The 19,415-nt window shown below is 40.2% G+C and overlaps 1 protein-coding gene across 1 annotated transcript; it reads left to right on the top strand.

The window, feature by feature from the left end:
- The first annotated feature begins 515 nt into the window (after nt 1-515).
- On the top strand, nt 516-19,403 carry LOC148346541 (WD repeat-containing protein 26). The gene is made up of 14 exons (XM_088324793.1): nt 516-1,269; nt 5,295-5,394; nt 7,422-7,478; nt 8,378-8,514; nt 8,602-8,699; nt 8,779-8,935; nt 9,117-9,255; nt 11,775-11,915; nt 12,344-12,463; nt 14,533-14,678; nt 14,810-14,888; nt 14,966-15,095; nt 16,269-16,463; nt 18,311-19,403. The coding sequence occupies exons 1-14, from the start codon at nt 932-934 to the stop codon at nt 18,334-18,336; spliced, it is 1,863 nt and encodes a 620-aa protein (XP_088180919.1). The 5' UTR covers nt 516-931; the 3' UTR covers nt 18,337-19,403.
- The last annotated feature ends 12 nt before the right edge of the window (nt 19,404-19,415 follow it).

Genomic DNA, 19,415 nt, shown 5'->3' with positions numbered 1-19,415 from the left:
TACTTGGTATATGAAGTACCTGGCCATCCTTCCATCCACCCATTGCTTAGAGTTATACATTTCACTTGAACTTCTACTTTTCATTAACAACTTTGCTCTTCTTGCGTAGCAGCAAGATACCAGACAAACATGGCGGTGACTACAAGGTATGGATTCCAGTGTGTGAAAGAAATACAAATTTCTCAACCTATGAATATTTATAAAAATTAACATTGGTATGATAGTTCATGTATTTTGTCTTTCATTCAAATCTTTTTTGTACAACCTGGAGGCACAGAATAATACACACTGTCCCTTTAAAAGATTTATGTTATTAAAATATATTTTAGGGTTGAATCATTCTACTCATTGATTTTGCTCCCCACATCTTTTATTGCTGTGTACATTTAATATATAAAACGTACTGTTTATATTTAGTTTTATAAAAATAGATGTTTTTTGAAGTTGTGCCCACCTCCCTCAACCTGAAAGCTGATTCTACCCGGAAATTTACGAGTGCAGGAATTTCCGGTGACGTCACAGTGCCAGGCCTCCATTAGAACTGCAGCTGTTCGGAGAGAAACAACAACAAAAACGAGGCCGAGAGACGGAGCGGCCAACTGTGACAGTCCGCTCCGAGCTCGACCGACGCGGCCTCCAACCTGGAAGTCGAACCTCCTTTTCCCACCCGGAGCACCGCCGGCTTCTAACCACGGCCGCTCTCGGTGAGGAAACTCTGGCCTCCGCTTCCTCCTCCTCCGACTCGGATACCGGCGGAGCGTCGCCGCCCCCGCGGAAGAAGCACCGAGCCTCGGCGGCGGAGGGAGCAGGAGAGCCCGGGGCTTCACTGGTTGAATCAGGCCTCACCGGATTAGTTTTGGGACTCGGAACCACATCCACCATCCACTTTAACCGCGGTGCAGTCGGCCACTTGAGCAGCAGTAGCAGCAGTATGCAGGCGAACGGAGCGGGGCAAGAGTCGAGCGAGATTTCCTGCCTGGGCGCCGCACAGAACGGCGAAGCTTCGTCGTCGTCTACTTCGGCTGTTGGTGGAGGTTGCGGCGGAAGCGGGGCACACTCCAACGGGCTTCTTCTCCCCGTCGCAGACAACGGCAAAGGCGTTGGGAGCAGCAACGGCTCCTCGTCGTCCGCTACCGCCGCTTGCGGGACTTCTGCTGCGGCCTCTTCGGGCTCGGAGGTGGGCTCACTGAAGAAGAAAAAGCGGCTGTCGCAGGCGGAGGAGGATGTCATTCGGCTCATAGGGCAACATCTCCACGGACTGGGGCTCAAGTAAGTTTCCGCAGGAGTTGAAGAATATATCAGAGTGTTGATCGCTTTTGAAAAGTGCGACATTGCGGCCGATAGGAGTGCTTGCTCGTGCGCCTTGACAGGCACAAACATGGGGGGATGGGTTTGAATGTTTCGCTGGTTCGCTCTCCGCAAAGAAGGCAAGAAGAAGGGAAGGGGGTCCATCTTGCACAATAACAGTTAGCACTTTAGCATGCTAACTAGCGCCTTGTTTACACAACAATTATAACACTTGTCATCAGAAAACACGTTTCACACCACCTTCTGATCGGTGACGAAGCCTTACTTAATGAATTTTAGGCCACTTTTATTGTTTTTTGTTCTCTGGAGTGCATACACCGTCGTGTCAGTAACATTTTCACTATGTTCAGAAATTTGAGTGGGTTAACCAATTGTACAATAGGAGCTTTTTCTAGGGTTGTGTTTTTCCTCCATTTTGATTGTCAATGGTGAGAATGTCACATCTTTTGTCGTATTTGGGATGTGTTTAATCCAGTTTGACTACATATTTATCAGGCATTTATAACGACCCCCCCCCCCCTCCCTCCACATACACACACATTCCTTCAAATATAAGTGAAAAATGTACTTATTTTTTAGGAAGAAATGATCCCCATTTATTTACTCTCTATCTGAAGATCCATTTAGTAGTGCTTTTTTTTACCCCAACTAGTAACATACCTGTCAACCTCAGCCAAATTATCCTCCAAAAATTATTGCAATCCTTCTTATGAAGCGCTACACATTTTTAAGTCTGAAATGAAATCTGAAATGATCTGCATTTATATAGCGCTTTTCAAGTCAAAGACTTTCCAAAGCGCTTTACAATGTGCTCCACATTTCCCAATAGCGGCCTTGTATTGCAGCCATGTGAGACGCTAACCCGCTTATTATGGGTTCAGTGTCTTACCCAAGGACACTTCGACAATGTAACACGGACAAGCCGGGATTTGAACTGGGATCCCTTGATCCCAAGACGAGCGCTCTACCTCCTGAGCTACTGCCGCCCCCATGTCATGTTTATTTGTATAACCATTAATCCCAAGGAGTCTGAAAGGGCTGCATATATCACAGACTATTACAGACTACTATTATTACGCCATCCCCTTTACTCACCACTTGCAGTAATGTTGCTTATTATACGTAGCAGTGCATGATTTAAGACTTTGTCTTCATTAGCAATCTACGATGACATTGTCATCTGCTACCAGTGACCATCCAGATTAGAGTCTTTTATATATATTTTTTCCCTACACGATTTGAAATGATCAAAAAAATTACAAAATATGTGGAAACCGTGTAAGATTACAGGTATCTAATAAGACAAATTACTTCTCATGCCACCTTCGGCTGATTAGTCAGGGTTCCCGTGGATCTTTGAAAAGTCTTAAAAGGCATTTAATTCATTATTAAAACAAGGCCTTAATTGGCATTAAAATGTCTTAAATCCAATTTTCAAAAGTCTTAAAATAGTGAACACATTAATAAGACTTATATTTGTTTGAACTGAAATAATTTATTAATATTTATCAATTACCTTTTTTAATAATTTACCGACTTATAACGTGACCACAATAACGGAACTATCAAAGCGGTGATATGGTTTCAGTCGGACACATGTCTTAGGTCTACCCGCAACACGCATAGCAACTTTGGACAGAGATGTTTGCTTTGGACCACGGGAAGTGTCTGTCCGACAAATGTTTTTCGCTATGGCTAAAAGCTGTGCCAGGTAACATGTATGCGTTACGATGTAATGTGTGCATTAAATATTTGTGTTTTTTTTATTTTGTTGGTTTTAATTTAGTTTTTTGTCAACTCGGCCTTTAACTTAGTTTGAAGGCATTAAAAAAAGTCTTTTAAAGTCTTGAATTTAACTTGCCTTAGGCTGTAGGAACCTTGTTTAATGCAAAATGTTCCTTAAGATTATGGACAATCACAGAACAAAATTGGCCTTTGGCCTGATGTTTCTGGTACCAAAATACTCTCAGTAAGTTTTACCTTTGGTAGTCAGGGTGTATAATCACAATTTTCCCAACAATAACTTAATTGTTATCTCATAATGTCTGATTTACAGATTCGATTTTGTCCAATCCAAGTATTTTTCATAGCCAACGGCATGTCCCCTCAACATAAAACATTCAATAATACCTGTGAAACAAAGCTGAACATTTGTTTTTATTGCAAATAATTTTAATATCCCTGTAAAAAAAGGCAATTAATCATTGTATTTTCATAACCACAAATTGACTTTTTCAGATTTCATCAGGTAATTAGAAGCTTGGCTTTGTTTTATGGGCTGAAACAATTATCGATTCCTCTAAATCTAATGAAATTAAGGTGGATGCCTATGCCAATTTATCATTCTACTAGTTGCCATAATGTTGAGGACAAAGATCATCAATCGAGCCACCATTGTCCTGAACTTCTTTACCCTACGACTGTAATCAACTGTCCCCCTTTGTGTTTACTTTTCCTACACTGCATTCAGCGTCTGCCAGACCCAAAAGCGATCCATAGAGGTCCGGCTCCCTAAAATCCCTGAAACTCTTCAATTAGTACTTTACTCAATGTTTGTATACATAAGAGTATTTTAACAACTTTAAAGCTGTGTATTTAACGAGATACGTCGGTTTTTTAGCCTCAGCTGCAGATCTAATTTAAGTAAACAACACTGCAGGATTTGTGTGTCTACTTGATTTTTACCCCCAAAAAATGTTTTTCGAGTAGTAGACCTTTCAGGGTTGTGTGTGTGCAACCTACTTTCATATTTGAATAGCCAACTCGTCTTGACAAATTACGAACTATCCGAAGTTGTGTGAAAGCAGCAGAAAATTCTGTCAGTGTCCGTTTATTTTTAAGTTGCATTCCATATCAGACAGATTTTGCAATATTAAACTGATCGAAATAATCTGTTTTGATAATTATCAGGCCTATTTATCGTTTGCAAGTTGGGTGTCCCGATAAAACTTTTTCAATTCCGATACCATTCTTGCTGCCCACAGCATAGTCTCATACCAACATAGTCAGATCCAGTGTCTGTCGGAATTATACACGCTGTCGGTTGTTTTTCCTCTCAAGTTCAAATTGGACAAACGATGATTTAAACTTGGAGAGTGTTAGTTCTTTGAATCACTTCTGGTTACATTACCATCATGAATTTCCGTCTTGCTCCTCTGTATTTTTCATTTTATAAGTCTAACATTCATAATTCTTTTGACTGAAAGAGAATGAGTGGATACTTGAATGGAGCGCACATTTCAGATTTTTTTGGGGGATGATGTAGGTCTGTAAAGAGATCTGTGAACCAATAAAACCTGACACATATTTTTGTGCTAATATCTGCTATTGGTATCGGATAAGGACCCCCCTACTAATAGGTTGATTATTGATAACACAACTGGCTTATTGAGACCCAATAAGTAACCACATGCTTTAAATATAATGTACACTATTGTCATTAGAGTTTAAATGACAATTAAAGTCAATCTCCATTCACGGTTATCCAGGAAAAACAAACCAAAACACTCCCTAGAAACTGGGATCCAAATACCACCTCTGTTCCACAAGGTTAGCAACAGTTCATGCATGTTTGTTTTTCACGCAACAATTTCCGAGTTTTTACTAGTCATGTGGGGCTTCGGTGAGTAATAGGCTGCATATTGTTCCAAATTATTTATTTCTTTGCTTTGGGAGCACACTCCATCAAGAATCATCGATTGCTGCTGTTCATTTCCATCCTATTGTAATATTTATCTTCAGACAAAATGGTGTATTGTAGTCTTAGCATGATGTCATCCATTGAAAGATATCTCATCTCTCTCATCTCATCTTAACCTTTATTGCCTCATCTTAGATGCCACACAGGAATGTAGTCCAGATCTATTGCTACTATAAATAATAGTGCATTAATCATAATAATAGCAGAGGATAGCGCTTGCTTTGTTTTTTTTTCAGACGTCTGCCTCATTTTGTGTATTGACTGCATTTCCTTTTGGTGGCTGCAGTCAGACAGTGGACCTGCTGATGCAGGAGTCGGGCTGCCGATTGGAGCACTCGTCAGCCAGCAAGTTCCGCAACCATGTTATGGAGGGCGAGTGGGACAAGGTCAGTATGCCGCGGATAACCTTGTTAGTTGGGGGTGGGGCCTAAATGATTAACGTATACACTCTCTGTCTACTATATTGCTACATTAGGTCTGCCTCTGCCGAGATTGCAATGCATCTTTTATTAATGATGTTGAGTAATTAAATCAATTGAGTTTTATGGTTAATTTACAACTTAATTTTGTTTAAAAATACTTGGTCATGGTTTTTATTTCCCCTACTTCTTAAGAGTCAATATAAGACTGGCCTTATACCTGTTGACTCTGAACTAGTTGTAAAAATGTCTTGTGAATATGATTTAAATGGCTTGCTCCCCCTAGAAATATACAGGACTGTCTCAGAAAATTAGAATATTGTGATAAAGTTCTTTATTTTCTGTAATGCAATTAAAAAAACAAAAATGTCATACATTCTGGATTCATTACACATCAACTGAACTATTTCAAGCCTTTTATTATTTGAATATTGCTGATTTTGGCTTACAGCTGAAAAAAACTCAAAAATCCTATCTCAAAATATTAGAATACTTCCTCAGACCAAGTAAAAAAAATAATTTTATAACAGCAAAACTAAATCAAACATTTGAAAATGTCCATTGATGCACTCAGTACTTGGTTGGGAATCCTTTTGCACGGATTACTGCATCAATCCGGCGTGGCATGGAGGCAATCAGCCTGTGGCATTGCTGAGGTGTTATTGATGCCCAGGATGCTTCGATAGCGGCCTTCAGCTCATTTGCAGGTCTGGTGTCTTTCATCTTCTTCTTAACTATACCCCACAAATTCTCGATGGGGTTCAGGTCAGGGGAATTAGCAGGCCAATCAAGGACAGTGATGCCATGGTCAGTGCACCAGTTACTGGTGGTTTTGGCACTGTGGGCAGGTGCCAGATCATGCTGGAAAATGAAATCCTCATCTCCATAGAGCTTTTCAGCAGATGGAAGCATGTAGTGCTCTAAAATCTCTTGGTACACAGTTGCATTTACTCTGGACTTGATGGAACACAGTGGACCAACACCAGCAGCTGACATGGCTCCCCAAACCATTGCTGACTGTGGGAACTTCACACTGGATTTCAAGCAACTTGGATTTTGCTCCTCTCCAGCCTTTCTCCAGACTCTGGCGCCTTGACTTCCAAATGAAATGCAAAACTTGCTTTCGTCTGAAAAGAGGACTTTGGACCACTCTGCAACTGTCCAGTGCTTCTTCTCCATAGCCCAAGTCAGACGCTTCTTCCGTTGTCTTGAGTTCAGAAGTGGCTTGACCATGGGAATACGGCTATTGTAGCCCATTTCCCGGACACGTCTGTGAACTGTGGCTTTTGATACCTGGACTCCAGCTTCAGCCCACTGTCTTTTAAGCTCCCCCAAATTCTGGAAGCGGCTCTTCTTCACAATTTTGTTAAGGCTGGGGTCATCTCTCTTGGTTGTGCAGCGTTTCCGGCCATATTTTTCCCTTCCAACAGACTTTTTGTGGATATGCTTTGAAACTGCACTCTGTGAACAGCCTGCTCTTTGAGAAATTTCTTTTTGTGTCTTACCCTCCTGATGGAGGGTATCAATGATGGTCCTCTGGACAGCAGTCTTCCCCATACTTGTGATTTAGTTTACTGAACCAAGCTGAGTGTTTTTAAGGCTCAGGAAACCCTCGCAAGGTGTTTCGAGTTAATTAGATGATTCAGGTGATTAGTTGAATAGCCTTACTTGTATACTTTTTCATGATATTCTAATATTTTGAGATAGGATTTTTGAGTTTTCTTAAGCTGTAAGCCAAATTCAGCAATATTAAAATAATAAAAGGCTTGAAATAGTTCAGTTGATGTGTAATGAATCCAGAATGTATGACATTTTTGTTTTTTTAATTGCATTACAGAAAACAAAGAACTTTATCACAATATTCCAATTTTCTGAGACAGTCCTGTACATATTTACATCTCTCGTAAAGCAGAGGGGCCCCATCCGCCATGCATGCCATCAGTGTGAGTGTAAAAACAACTGCACTCAGCATTTTTCATTTTGTTTTGGTCCAGGCTGAGAATGATCTCAATGAACTGAGAGCACTGATGCATTCGCCAAACGCCATTGTGGTAAGCAGCCCTTTGCAAACCTGAATCAGGTACCATGATTATTCTCGGGGGTTTCTGGAAAGATTCTGACCAACACAAAGATCTTATTTTTTGCGGTTGCTTCCACAATATATGCATATAAGCTGCCATGATCATGGGTTGTCAAATACTTTTAATAGTTTGGTAACTATTCTATATTCTAACCTGTCATTTACAGCAGTTGAAATGTACCCCAAAAGGCTAAATGTTTCATGCTTAATCCTTTAAATTTTATGATAACTATATCTGCGAAGTACTTTTTTAAACAGACTTCGCTGTTGTGAAAGCGTTTTTAATCTTTATGGCATTGTGTCAAAAGTCACACTTTGGTTTAAAAATGGACATATCGTTTATTGCTTAATTTGTTATTTATTACAAAGCGTCAGAGATTCTTTTGTTCGACTGAACCCCAAAACTTGTCTTTTCGGTTTCAAAGAACACCAAAAGTGTACTTTTATAAAACCAACAACAAAACATAGGTCATATAGCACATCCCCAAATTACTATTATTAATTTAATTAACATTAATTTTTTTGGGCCCTTTTAAAAAGATTAAATTTCTTTTGACAACCTAGATTAATGGTCCATATTAGAGGTGGGACATTTGTAATTAGGTAGTTTTGTAGAAAATAACGGTATGTTTGGGGTTATTTCAACATAAATGACCCAGTTTTTTAGGACAAACCACACATTTGGATCAACTTGTTCCACGTGGCAGTTCGTTACATTTTGACCCAATATGGGTTATCTTGACCAAAGCTTTTTTTATACTCTACGACTACTAGTTTAATTCACATAATTTGAATTTGATTGCTTTTTGTACCAAATTTTGTCAATACAATAACGATAATTCACCTTTATGGGGTTCTGTGTGTGTTTAGCGTATGAAGTTCTTGCTGCTGCAGCAGAAATATTTGGAGTACTTGGAAGATGGTAAAGTTTTGGAGGCGCTGCAGGTGCTCCGCGGGGAGCTGACGCCACTCAAGTACAACACAGACCGCATTCACGTGCTCAGCGGGTACCGCTCACTTCTAATATTAGATCTTTAAACAAAATGTGCATCCCATAGTGCCATAGTATCAAAATTGCTTTTTTATCCCGGCAGGTATCTTATGTGCAGCCACGCTGAGGATCTAAGAGCCAAGGCAGAGTGGGAGGGCAAAGGCTCGGCTTCCCGCTGCCGACTGCTGGACAAATTACAAAGTGGGGGAGGCAACTTTCTATTTTTCCCAGTTTCGTCCAGACCTCTGACGGACACGTTTTTGTTTGTGGCTGTCTTTAGCATACCTTCCACCGTCTGTCATGCTCCCTCCACGGCGGTTGCAGAACCTTTTGCGGCAGGCGGTGGAACTGCAGAGAGATCGCTGCCTTTATCACAACACCAAGCTGGACAGCAGCTTGGACTCTGTGTCGCTGCTCATAGATCACGTCTGCAGCAGGTTTTTAATTACTTTTCATACACGGTCCCTTTAATGATATTCAAGAGCAAAGAATAACTACTTTTTTGTTGATCTTGCTGCAAATCTTATTGTGTACAATGTAATCTTATCTCAGTGCTATCAAAGATTTAATTTCAAGATACTCAAATGTCTCAACTACCCTCCCATTGGTTTTCAACAGGAAACAGTTCCCATGTTACACCCAACAGATTCTGACCGAGCACTGTAACGAAGTGTGGTTCTGCAAGTTTTCAAACGATGGCACTAAGCTGGCTACCGGCTCCAAAGACACCACCGTTATCATTTGGCAGGTCGACCCGGTGCGTACAAAAATTTCTTTAGTTGTGCTGTGTGGCCAAGCAGATTTCATGTTTTTATTATGCAGTAAGCCTTTATTTATCATGTGCAATAAATGAACACACATTTAGACTCAAAGTTTTTTTGTTTAGGCACAGCACACAAAACAACTGAGCCTCAAAGGGGGAATTGGAAAGAAGGAATGGCGTTTCAGACCTGCAATTATGCTGCTCGAGAATCCGATAACATATAATACCCAAACAAACTTGAAATTAATCCTTTTAAGCATATTTTATAAAAAATACGTATATATAGCTACCCTGGTCATATCTCTCAAGAGGGGTGACCGACAGCAAGACAAACACATACAATAACAAAGAAAATAAAAAAGGGAAAAAAATAGCAAAAACACGCACAAATATTTTTGGACCATGGCCAACCCAAATGCCCAAACACCCAAACAAGTTAAGCACCTCGGCACCTAAGTTGGTCATGCTTTCGTCCCTCCAGATGAAACGGGACACACGAAAGTGGCCATGTCACTCGAGTCAGGGTGACACAACACACTCTTTTGTTCAACAGCAGGGCCCGACAGCTTTCACTGGTTTACCCTACTGCATCATACAGGTGCCCTGCCCATCCCATACCTGCCAAGTACTACGGTTTTGCCGTAATGAGTTTCTTTTTTTTTTTAACCCACTACGGTGTTACGGTTGGATCAAAAAAAACTACGGGTTTCCCATTAAAAAAAATACAATGGTAAAAACATTCCACCGCAATATGGAGACGAAGTACCATTTCAAACAAAAGTCTATTGGCGCTGCCAGAATCAACTCCTTGCCCTGAAGAATTCTCGCGCCGGTGTGATGAGGGGGCCCTATCGTGGATGCAGTGCCGGAGCTAAGGCTAAGCGGCTAGCGGTGTTATAAGTCTTCTGTACCGTCCGTAATCATGGTAAATGTGAACTCTATACCAAATAAGACCGACGAACTGGCTGTGCTGGTGAAAAACAAAGCGCACATGAAGTGCAGTTTGCTGTGTTTTACAGAAACGTGGCTCACGTCTAGCATCCCGGACGCTAACGTGGAGCTACCTGGAGCAACCGGTAGCTCCCGGAGCTAACCTCCTCTCTGATTCCCGGCTGCGGGAATCGGAGAGGACGTGGACTCGCTAACACGAGGTGGTGTATGCCTGGGCACAAAGATTTAAAAAATAAGTAAATAAATAAATAAATATATATATATATATATATATATAATTGAATGTTTTGTTTCTTATTGTATCAAATATTGAAAAGAAAAGAAAACTTAGAGGATTTTCTATGACTTTGTTATATTCAATACATTATTGAGCTTTAAAGAACTTTCTTTCTTTCCGAGTACTTATCCACATGGTTGCTCAGTCCCACAACTACTCCAGTTCTGTCTCTCACAAGTTCATTTCTCAATCTTGTCACTCCTAACATACTCCTCAAACACTTCATCTCAAAAACATTTAATTTCCTTCTCAAAGCTGCGTTCAGGCCCCAAGTCTCTGCACCATGCAACACAGTCAGCATAATTACACTCTCATACAGTCCACTCTTAACATCCATACTCATACTCTTGTTGCTCATCACTCTCCTCAGAGCACCCAAAACCTTGCTTCCTTGATTCACTCTGTGCAATACCTCGCACTCCAGCACCTGTCCATGTAACCTTATTTCTAACGCCATGCCCACTCCACCACTTGAACACTTCATCACCTTACTCTTCCCAACATTCACACATAACTTACGCCTATCACATACTCTTCCAAACTCCATTACCAACCTTCTCAATAATTTTTCAAATTGATATAAATTAGGGACATTTTAAGATAATCTCAATCAATTCATAGATGAATTACTTTTTGGGTGTAACAATGAGTGAAAATTATCTTCAAGTTTTAACATTTTTGATTTTGGAAGCAGTTTGTATGTTTGTACACAGAGACGGACAACTCACTCGCTCATTCACACCTAGGGACAATTTGGACCGGCCAATTAACCTGACATGCATTTTTCTGGAATGTGGGAGGAAACTGGAGTTCCCGGGGGAAACCCACGCAAGCACAGGGAGAAAATGCAAACTCCGCACAGGGGGTTCGATCTCATGACCTCAGAACTGTGCCGCACACGCGCTAACCACTGCGTTGCCGTGCTGCCCCTAATCAAATATTCTTAAAAGATATTTTAACTTTAGCGGGTGTCCACATACTTTAGCTTTACCATACAAAGACCAAGTATGTTAACTTTAAACCGTTTTTCACTCTGAATTGAAATTTTCTCTAAAATGTGCTTGAAGAATAAAGATATTATCTTTGTATAATTATTAATTGCCAACATTTTTAACCAAGCTTTTACCAAAGTTTACTAGCTTGATGTTAACAAAACATGTCCTTTGCACACTAAAATTACCAAGTGAATTGGCTTGTAAATTATAAAACCGACTATCATTCCATTAGTCGTATAATGTTTTGTCATTCGGTTTTAATCATGGATTTGGTTAATGCCGTTGTGCAGGAAAGCCACCAGTTGAAGTTGCATCGGACTCTGGAGGGCCACGCTTATGGTGTCTCCTACCTAGCCTGGAGCCCTGACGACACCTACCTGATTGCCTGTGGACCAGATGACTGCTCTGAGCTGTGGCTCTGGAATGTTCAGGCAAGTGACAGTATGGTATTGCAATTAATATACAATCTTCATGCACGGCTGTTTCGCAGAATTCTAAAGCCTCCAATGACGTCCCAAATTGTGGCTTGATTTGCTTGCTTTGGATGAGCAGTTGCTTAATTGTGTGTTTATCTTCGTTTATTTGGTTTTGTTCAACCAACATAAATTATTTTAAATAGATTTTGGTCATGAAGTGAATTACATCAAGAAGTATAGTACCAATGAAATGAGAACGTTCCCATTATGGCAGGCTCTTGTGCAAAAACACACTCACCCATGCTCTATAGGTTTCCTATAAGCTGTTTTCTAACTAAGCTCTTCTCTTATTTTCCCCTCCCCCACACTTAACGTTTTCCCCTCATTCTCCCTCCCCCAATGTTTACGTTTCTCCCTCGACTGTTTTTCTACCCTTTGACCAGACGGGGGAGCTGCGCACCAAGATGTCGCAGTCCCATGAGGACAGTTTGACCAGCGTGGCCTGGAACCCCGATGGCAAACGCTTCGTCACAGGAGGCCAGCGGGGGCAGTTCTATCAATGCGTAAGTACACACTGGGCCGCCACCAGACATCAGTCTCGGGACCCGAAAATGCATGGCACAATTATTACTACCCACAAAAATTATTTGCACAGCACTGATGCACGTTTAACATTAACCAACAGCACATACAGGAACAGTTTAGATCAGAGCTGTTAACTTCAAATGCACAGATGGCCAAATCTTAAACCACTCATTTGGTCGCAGGCTGAAGGGTATAAATATTTATTGTTTTATAAAAAGGCATGTTTTAGTGTAATCATCAGTATGATTTTAAAACAATCAGTAATATTATTCCAGAATAAACAAATGTAAACATTAAATGACTTAAAAAATATTTCCTGTCAACAGTATACAAATTCAAAATATGAAAAAAAATGAAATATAAGGCCGCTATTGGTGTGTGAGTGTGTGTGTGAATGGGTAAGTGTGAAGCACATTGTAAAGCGCTTTTGGAGGTCTTCATTGACTTGAAAAGCGCTATATAAATGCAGACCATTTACCACATAAATAAAATTTGCTTTTCACTTTAGGAATTTGGTGAAAAACATATGCTGGATCATCATATTCCTCTTTACCTCTTTAACTTTCTGTATCTTCTGCATTCAGTTTTTTCAGCCTACTCTGATGTTTTGTCTTTTTAGTGCCGTTTTACATTAAATCCCTCAATTACAGCCACAATAGACAGACAGATAGATAGATACTTTATTCATCCCCGCAGGGAAATTCACATTTGCAGCAGCATCCCTTCGCTGAGAACAATACAATGATAAAGAAAAAGAAAAAGGAATACAGCAAAGACACGGGGGTTCACCGGTCAATCTCTTCTCCGTTTTGAAAGGCTGTTTTCTGGATCAACTTTTTTCTCGGCCATTGTGAAGGTTTAGCATCTGCGTAATTCACAGCAACATAAACGTCGCCCTGGTTTCTCTGTTAAGCCTACCATTACACCGTGATAGAAGTCCCTTGCTGTTACGTCTCTGCTTCCTGACACAAAATACTCATTATTAATGTACTTGTAGGTCTTGTTTTTCAACTGGCCGAAGTGTTTTTTGCCAGTTGATAATTTCAAAAGTGGCTGCGCTAGTCAGGCTACAGCTGACTCGATTGAAGCGGGAACATTTTCGGGAAGTCTGGTTGTGCAGCAGAAGCGCTGCATTGTGGGATCTGTAGTTTGAGAGTTATCCACATTTCATAGAGCCAGCCCATTGTGGTAGATGTATGAAAAATGATTTTATGGGCCGGACATAATTGGACGCTGGGCCGGATGTGGCCCGTGGGTCGTGAGTTTGACACCTATGGCTTACATCATGCTTCATGATTTAAAACAATATAAGAAATGTTATCAGTATCAACAAAACAGATGTAACTCACAGAAGAATCTCTCAAAAAGAAAAAGCACAGCAGCGGATGCACTTTAAAACAGTCCAGCGCTTTTGGGCTCATCAACCTGCATCATCTTCTCGTAAGCGCAGTTAATTCACAGCTAAAAATTTCACAATATTAATTACGTCTGACACGTCATCTCTATTGCGAGCCAGTTTTTCTGAATTTAAGAGTGGAAATCACTTTTCCGGTTTCTCTACATTTTTCCAAATCCTTTCACATTGTTTCACAGGCTAAATGTTCTTTTGAAGCATGATTAATTAAGCTCTTGCATGTTTCCAGTAGTTGAATTCTTTACCTGAGAAGGCAGCTAGAAAAAACTTTTACTCTCTCTCACAGATCATATTATTCCAAAAAGCGCCATACCTTCCACGACAACATTGACATAGTCACATACGTAAGTAAGTTCAGTTCACTTAGCTCCCTAGTCTTACTGTACAGGCAAGAATTAAAGTAAACAACACTTGCCGCTTTATATTTTTAATGTTTTAGAGATGAAGAATAATACAATAATAATATTGCAAGAAAAAAAGATCAGACTTCAAGTTGGAGGCACAAGCCCTTTGTGGACCGGGCCAGACTAGGGGTTCTTACCCACAGTGAGGAGTTGCGTACAATTCATGCTGGTGAGCTCGTTGCATGCATATTTGCATCTTTAAAAAATACCGCTATCGGCATGATTGCAGGATCTGGATGGCAACCTGTTGGACTCCTGGGAGGGCGTTAGAGTGCAGTGCCTGTGGTGCCTGAGTGATGGCCGGACAGTGCTGGCCTCAGACACCCATCAACGTATTCGGGGCTACAACTTTGAGGACCTCGCCGACAGAAATATGTACGTGTTCAGGGAGAGTTTTCAGTCACCTATCCAATAACTCAACTTTCTTTTTGAAGAAAATTACTTTACCGACACACACAATAAAACACAATGCACCCATCACATTTGTTGGTTTGTTTTCCCCACAGAGTCCAGGAAGACCACCCTATCATGTCTTTTACTGTTTCCAAGAACGGAAGATTAGCTGTGTTAAATGTAGCAACTCAGGTCAGCAGACAGGCAATTCTTTTGAACTGTCTTCAAATGCACATTTCTGTTAATTAACCAGTTCTTTTTGTTCGTAGGGAGTACACTTGTGGGACCTACAGGACCGAGTGCTGGTCAGGAAATACCAAGGTGTCACCCAGGGCTTCTACACCATTCACTCCTGCTTCGGAGGACACAACGAAGACTTCATTGCCAGCGGCAGCGAAGGTGCAGCACGGGCATGCCACTTTTATACCTTTTCTCTGGGCATTATTACTATTAAGAGTCCCTAAATTAATACATTTTTTACTAGAATTGACAAAAAAGTCAGTACTTAGTGAGAACTAGAATGGTGTCACGAATAAATGCAGCAGAGTTTTGATGATTTACAGAATTGTGGAAAAATCTGCTCTTGGTCAGTTAAAAAAATACAATAAAAATAAATCTCGGCATGCATTAAAGTATTTATTGGTCTCATTCAGATGTTTTTGAAACAAAGTATACATCAATAATTACAGATCCGGGACTGAAAAGTACTGTATTTTCCCGACTATAAGGCGGACCGGGTTTTAAGGCTTTTTTTTTAAAAATGATTTGATTTTATTATTATTAATTTTTAGACCGGCGAAGCCCTGAACCCGCGAACATGGAACCACAAAGTAGCGGTGCCCCTTCAAAAATGCTTAAAAAAAAAATAATAATAATAATAATAATAATAATTTAATTGTATTATTATTATTTTTTTAGGCCCGCGAAGCTCTGAACCCGCGAAAGTCGAAGCGCAAAGTAGCGAGGTCCCACTGTACATCCATATCCTTCTAGTTTGCTGTATTGTATGACATTTTAATGAAAGAACACACTTTGTTTCCCACTACTCACAACAAAAATGACCGTTAAAATCAACCTCATCGATCTTAACCTAATCTTATGTGCAGTAAGCCACATAAGTGGGATATTTGTTGATACGGTAAAAGGCTCTGGCATTATTATTATTTCAGATCATGAAATTATCAAATGTCACCCAGTGAAATGAAATACACTGAAGAATTAGCTTTGGTCTGGTGATCAGGTTTTATGGCTTTGTTTAATTTTGTCTTATAATATGTGTAGTGGCTCTCACTGAAAAAAAAACCTTTACTTTGTTTTCATGGCTCTTTGAGTCAAAAAGGTTCCTAATTGGTAAAAAGAACATGACAAAAACAGTTAATGTATTTTTTTTTCCCAAACTTTTTCCTTATAATATCTATAAGGTCTTTGTGTAGGAGTAAAAGGATTTTTGTAATTTTAGTAAAAACCCTTTTAAAACAAAAAATGATAAATGTATGATTTGAGAAGAAATGTATATGGATATTTTTTCAATTTACACATTATACTCAATCGTTGCTCGTCCCTCCCACGCAGATCACAAAGTGTACATCTGGCACCGGCGGGGGGAACTTCCCATTGCGGAGCTGACGGGTCACACGCGCACCGTCAACTGCGTGAGCTGGAATCCGACTATCCCGGGGCTAATGGCGTCCGCCTCGGATGACGGCACAGTGCGCGTCTGGGGACCTGCGCCCTTTCTCGACTCGCAAGAGGCAGACGCACTCCACGGTACTAATATTGCTAAATAAATATCTAATGCTCTTGTAGTATTTATATGATCACAATCTCGTTATTTCCCTGATCAATACAATACCGTCATATCGCTCACACCTATGCAGTAATCCTTTGTTTTTTGCGGGGGTTGTGTTCCAAAAAGAACCCTTGATAGGCAAAATCCTAATAATTATTTAATTAAATACTCCATTATGCATTGAATCCAAAGATTTAAACCTATTTACAGTCCCAAACATTTTTTTAACAAATAAAAGTACTATACTTTGTAAATCGTATTTCGTAACTTCTGTAGTATCGAAATTTTTTTTTTAAATTTTTTAATTTTTTTTTAAACTATTACAGGCCGCGAAGCTCTGAAGCCGCGAACGTCGAAGCGCGAAGTAGCGAGGTCCCACTGTACATTGGAGAAACTGTAAGAGACTGCTTATCAAAGGGTCTCAGTCTTGAGCTACTCGCTTGAAGTTCACAAAACACGAAATTGCTAGTCAATTTGCACATACCCAATGCAAAGCGTATTCGTATATATATCAAAGGAGCCGTACGGAATTTGGAAGTTAGTCACTTTCTGCCACCATCTCCTGGCCTGTGTCATCATTTCCACCTCAGTTGTGAGGCTCCGTCAAGGGGGGCATGGAGGCACGTGATTTAGTAATTTACTAATCTTCCCAGAATAAATTGCTGTTGCACCTCTACTACACTAGGACAAAGTGGAGTTCTTCTTTTACAGTGTTTTTGTTTTTATTTAAACATGACTGGACCTGACTTGCATTAAGCACAGATTATAAGCATTGAGAATGCAGTGTAGACACAAGTGTGGCAGGCCCTCAAGTGACCCATTGAAATGATTATTTAACACTGATGCGGAGACGGACAAAGATAGACGGGGTAAACAAACAAACAAAAATCCCCTACCGAAGGCTTAAGACGAGGATGTTTTACGTAGGGCTTCACTGCAACCATGGAGGGAGACGAGCAAAGACCGGTGTGCTTGCTCGTTAAAAATGTTGGCAACGAAAAGCCCAAAGCCAAATAAATTATGCTGTAACCCTAAAAACATTACAACCCAATCACATTGACGTTTGAGTTTTATTTCAGCAAAAATTTACCGAAAGGCGTAGATTTGGCATGGACTCGGGTGACGTGTTACCACCAATATCGAGCAATTGTTGTTTTGTCCGCACCAATATTATGTGATGCTTTAAAAATAAATTAATTAATTTGAAAAAAGATGGTGGGCTAAGATAGGGCTGCACGATTAACCAAAATCTAATCAATATTGCGATGTGACGTAGTGCGTTAGTATAGCCGCAAGTCACTGCAGTTTGAGGCTTGTGTGGGCAGACGGCAACCATTACAAATGTGCCCTGAAGAAGGCACTGTTTTCTTAAGGTTTACGCTTGTCAATATGATAAACCCTCTTGTCTTCATTTTAAGGACCATTTTTGTACTTTTATTTAATACAGCTTACATGAAAATGTGCAAAAAACAACTCTTCATTTTTCTACTGTTGGGACTGAAATAGTGAAAGTCATGACATTTAAAGTTAAATAAAATATAATTCAACGGGATTTTACTGTTTGTTGGTTTTTTAAACACAGTGGTGGGTTACTTTGACCCAAGGACAACAGGAAGGTTACTGTACTCATGAAAAACAACTGGTCTCCCCCAAAAATTTAAATTATTTTTCTAAAATCGTGCAGCCCGAGTACGAGAGGATTTCATATTTTGAGGGATGGGCGTGACAGAAAGAAGTTGAGAAGCACAGTTATACTTACTTCTCCTCTATTGATCCTCTGTAGTTGTACTGTAAAACACTAACCTTCGCTGTCCCGCCCCTACAGAGAACTGCAGTAACATGGACAGTTGATGGACACTTCTCCTGGAGAACCCTACAAAAAATATCCAATCGCAACATTCGCCATGACGAGAAAAAAAGACTGACACCGGGACCTAGAAACGTCCCGAGAGACCTTGATGATGGACAATCTGGTGTTCCCATCTAAAAAAAAAAAACATGCCCACCTGCCCCTCCTTTTGCCACCCAAATCCAGCCCCGAGCACCGAGTGAGCAGCTCCCCCCCTTAATACATTCAATGCCATTGATGGCAATAGACGTCCATTGTAAGTGGGCTGGCAGTAAGTGAGGTAATGTCTCTCAGTCTTCATTGGACCAGGTGTGTCAGTTTACCCCATGCCTCCATTAAAAATGAAGGAGGTTACTTTTCTGTTAACTACTGCTAGTCCCAAAAAGTTGTGGATATTGGCTTTTAGGTGAAATGTGTTATAAGATTTACAATTAACTTAATTTGTCCTTCTCACAACACTGTTTTGTTGCCCGTTACAAGTTGTTAAGGTTATACACCAGTGACTCAATATCACTTTAGGAGTTCTTGCTTGGCTGCAAGATTCAGTTGTTTATTATCTTAAAATTCAATGAAACCTTTGATTGTAGTATACTTTTGAACCCTACCATTAGTAGAGCTCACAATAACCAGACAACTCAAATACAACTTCCCTATAGTGTAAGGCTAGTATCAATTGGTGGCGCTAGTGCGAGATAGATCAGTTTTGCTGATGAAGCCCTCGGACAAAAGAAAACGGTAGGCTGAAAAAATAGGTACAAATTGGGCCCATTTTTTTTTTTTTTTGTAGCCCAATTTTGTAAGATGTACAGTACAATACTGTTGAGTGTATTTTTTTCTTATGGAAAAATATTTGTTTTTGTTTGGGGGGGCAGAAAGGTACAGATAGTTGCGGTTTGCCATTCACTGATCTCCCCAAATTCTTGGATTTTTAGGTGGAACCTATCACCTGTTATTTGTGGGTGTTAGAAAAAGATTCCCTGATTACGCCTATATTTTTAACATTAATTATTCTGCTAATCTTTTTTTTTTTCGTAAGGGAAAAGTATTCAATAATAATACTGGCTGTCATAATTAGGCTTTT

This window comes from Urocampus carinirostris, chromosome 20, assembly GCF_059441175.1.
Source record: "Urocampus carinirostris isolate Australia breed hairy pipefish chromosome 20, RoL_Ucar_1.0, whole genome shotgun sequence".
In the NCBI taxonomy this organism is placed as follows: domain Eukaryota; kingdom Metazoa; phylum Chordata; class Actinopteri; order Syngnathiformes; family Syngnathidae; genus Urocampus; species Urocampus carinirostris.
The sequence above is the reverse complement of the archived record's forward strand: the minus strand, read 5'-3'. Positions and strand labels throughout refer to the sequence as shown.